Source organism: Buceros rhinoceros, unplaced genomic scaffold, assembly GCF_000710305.1.
Source record: "Buceros rhinoceros silvestris isolate BGI_N320 unplaced genomic scaffold, ASM71030v1 scaffold24054, whole genome shotgun sequence".
NCBI lineage: Eukaryota > Metazoa > Chordata > Aves > Bucerotiformes > Bucerotidae > Buceros > Buceros rhinoceros.
Genome location: NW_010407998.1, coordinates 10,401 through 12,579, shown reverse-complemented (window position 1 = coordinate 12,579; position 2,179 = coordinate 10,401). Strand labels below are relative to the sequence as shown.

Below are 2,179 nucleotides of genomic sequence, written 5' to 3'. Positions count from 1 at the left end.
GAATCGTGGAGCAGAGCCACCCCAGCACCACGGCCCTTGCTCCGACGAGAGCAGGAACAGCCACCAGGAACTGTGAAGGGCATCTGGACACCCAGGAGTACGTGGAGAAGGGTGGGAAATCACTATTCCCGGTGCTCAGGACAGCAGAGCTAAGGGCAAGATAACCAGGCACAGCTTATTCCATGGTCTCCTGCTGCAGAGCTGTTAAACCCCACCTTCCCCTGCCCCCAGTTGTGTCTCCCTCGGACAGCATCACGACAGTGCGTAGTGTCTCCACTGCCAGCGCCAAGAAGGAGGCAGAGCAAGCCCTTCCCCACATAAACCACCTCCTGGGGCAGTTATTCTCTGGCACATACCCACAAAAGGCGCTGCCTGGGCTGGGCACCGTGGTTCAGCTTTGGCAACAGACTCATCACGTCGTCAACACACCCAGGCTGTGGGAGAGGAATCCAGCCCGACCAGCTCCCCGGCAGAGCCTCCCTGCCTGTCACATGTAGTTTATCCAGCAGGCATCTGTCTGCCGAGCTCTGCTGGGGCGCTGAGCCCTCACACGGGGCTCCCTGGTGGGGCTGGCGGGGGGCAGCTTGGCTTTCCACAGCTCTCATTGCCCCACCTGAACCCGATCCCACTCCACGCAGAGTGCAAGGGCTCCCCAAGGTCTCTTGTTTTGGGGGCGAGATGCCTCCAGTGTCCTGCAGACAAGGCTGCCGACGCCAGGCTGTGGCTCTCGCACAACAGATGCTTTCTGCAAGTCATGCTTTGGCCAAGCAACTGCTGACCTCCGGTGCCTGAGCAATTACGACTTGTGTTCTATCAGCTCAAGGTGGTCCTAGAGGACTCGCTCTGTTCTACCCTGTTTCCGGAGCAGCCAGAGTTTGTTGGTGTTCTGGGCTCTCCTTCAGCCCAGCACCCTCTCTCTGGGCTGTGCCTTGCTGTCCCCGGGGATCTGGTACCTTGTGGAAGTCCTCCATGAACTTCAGGTGGCTCTCCTCGCAGATCAGCAGGTTGAGGTACTCCTTCCAGTCGGCGTGCACTGCCTCGATGTGCGCCTGCAACACAGGGGCCGGGGGTGGGTGTCAGTGGGATACCCTGTGGTAGGGTCCACCAGGTCCATTCTGAGCAAACAGCTCCTCAGGTGCCTCTGAAGCCACCCAGATGCTCTCAGGTCTGAGCTGATGTTCCTAGCCTAGCTAGTCCAAAGCTGGAATGCTCTGATGGGAGCGTGGGGCTGGGTGGAGGGAGGTGGCAAATCCTGTGGCCTTACATCCATCTTCTCATCAAAAGTGCAGCCTGCCACCTTAGTTTATCCTTTGTGGGCAGGTTCAGGGCCATCGCCACAGGAATGAGGAAGGCGGGAAGAGCTCCTTTTGTTAATCTTGGCTCCTCCGATGGTGTTTACACGCTTGCAGGTGAAGGAGACTTTTTCCCACTTGGCATTCCGGGAGCTGAAGTCGAGTCCTGTTGGCACCAGGTCCCACAATGGAGGCCTGGGCGAGTCCCCTGAGCTCGAGGGTGGGGAGGGGAAGCTGGAAGCGACCGCGGATGCTCACCTCGATGGCATTCTTCCCAGGGTGATTCTGGGCGAGCAGCTGATCTCCATCCGCGTGCAGCTTATTGATGGCCTCCTCCTTCTCCTCCAGCTTGCGGTGGATGAAGTTCTAGGTGGAGAGAGGCGAGATACTGATCCCCACGCAAGGAGGGAGGACCCTGCCTGTGTCCTGTGACTGGGCTACTCTGAAAGGCCCTGAGCAGCTTCACGCGGTGGGAAGTGTGATGTTCCCCAGCTGCAGCTTTCGCTTTTTCTTCCCTTGCAGATGTTGCTGAAGATGTGACTCTTGCCAAGGGAATGCTGAGATAAGGGCGAGGAGAACGAGGAAGCTGCCGAGCTTCCTCATTGTGCAACTTTGGCAGGAGGTAAGGACTAACCTGTGCTATCACCTGTACACTTCAAAGTGCTTTGTGGCGGAGTGGGGGAAACTGAGGCAAGGGGGAAGGGATGTTTCCTGCCCCAGCCCGCTCCCCTGGCTCCGTGCCCACCTCCCTTGCCACAAAGTTCCGAGCCGGTGCAGGGCCAGGCTGCGGGTGAGCGCGCACCAACCTCGTACTGGCGGCGCCGGCTGGGGTAGTCGAGGTTGTGGTCGCTCCAGTCGTAGTGGGTCCTGTCCTTCGCCTGCTGATC

The 2,179-nt window shown here is 59.1% G+C and overlaps 1 protein-coding gene across 1 annotated transcript in view; it reads right to left on the bottom strand.

Moving 5' to 3' along the window:
• PPL (periplakin) overlaps positions 1 to 2,179 on the bottom strand; it is a gene marked incomplete at its 5' end in the record, with an annotated part of 17,284 nt that overhangs the window by 12,093 nt on the left and 3,012 nt on the right. Inside the window, 3 exons of the mRNA XM_010134731.1 lie at positions 954 to 1,049; positions 1,551 to 1,658; positions 2,099 to 2,173. Coding sequence (XP_010133033.1) covers positions 954 to 1,049; positions 1,551 to 1,658; positions 2,099 to 2,173 — 279 coding nt within the window. The remainder of the gene's footprint in view (positions 1 to 953; positions 1,050 to 1,550; positions 1,659 to 2,098; positions 2,174 to 2,179) is intronic.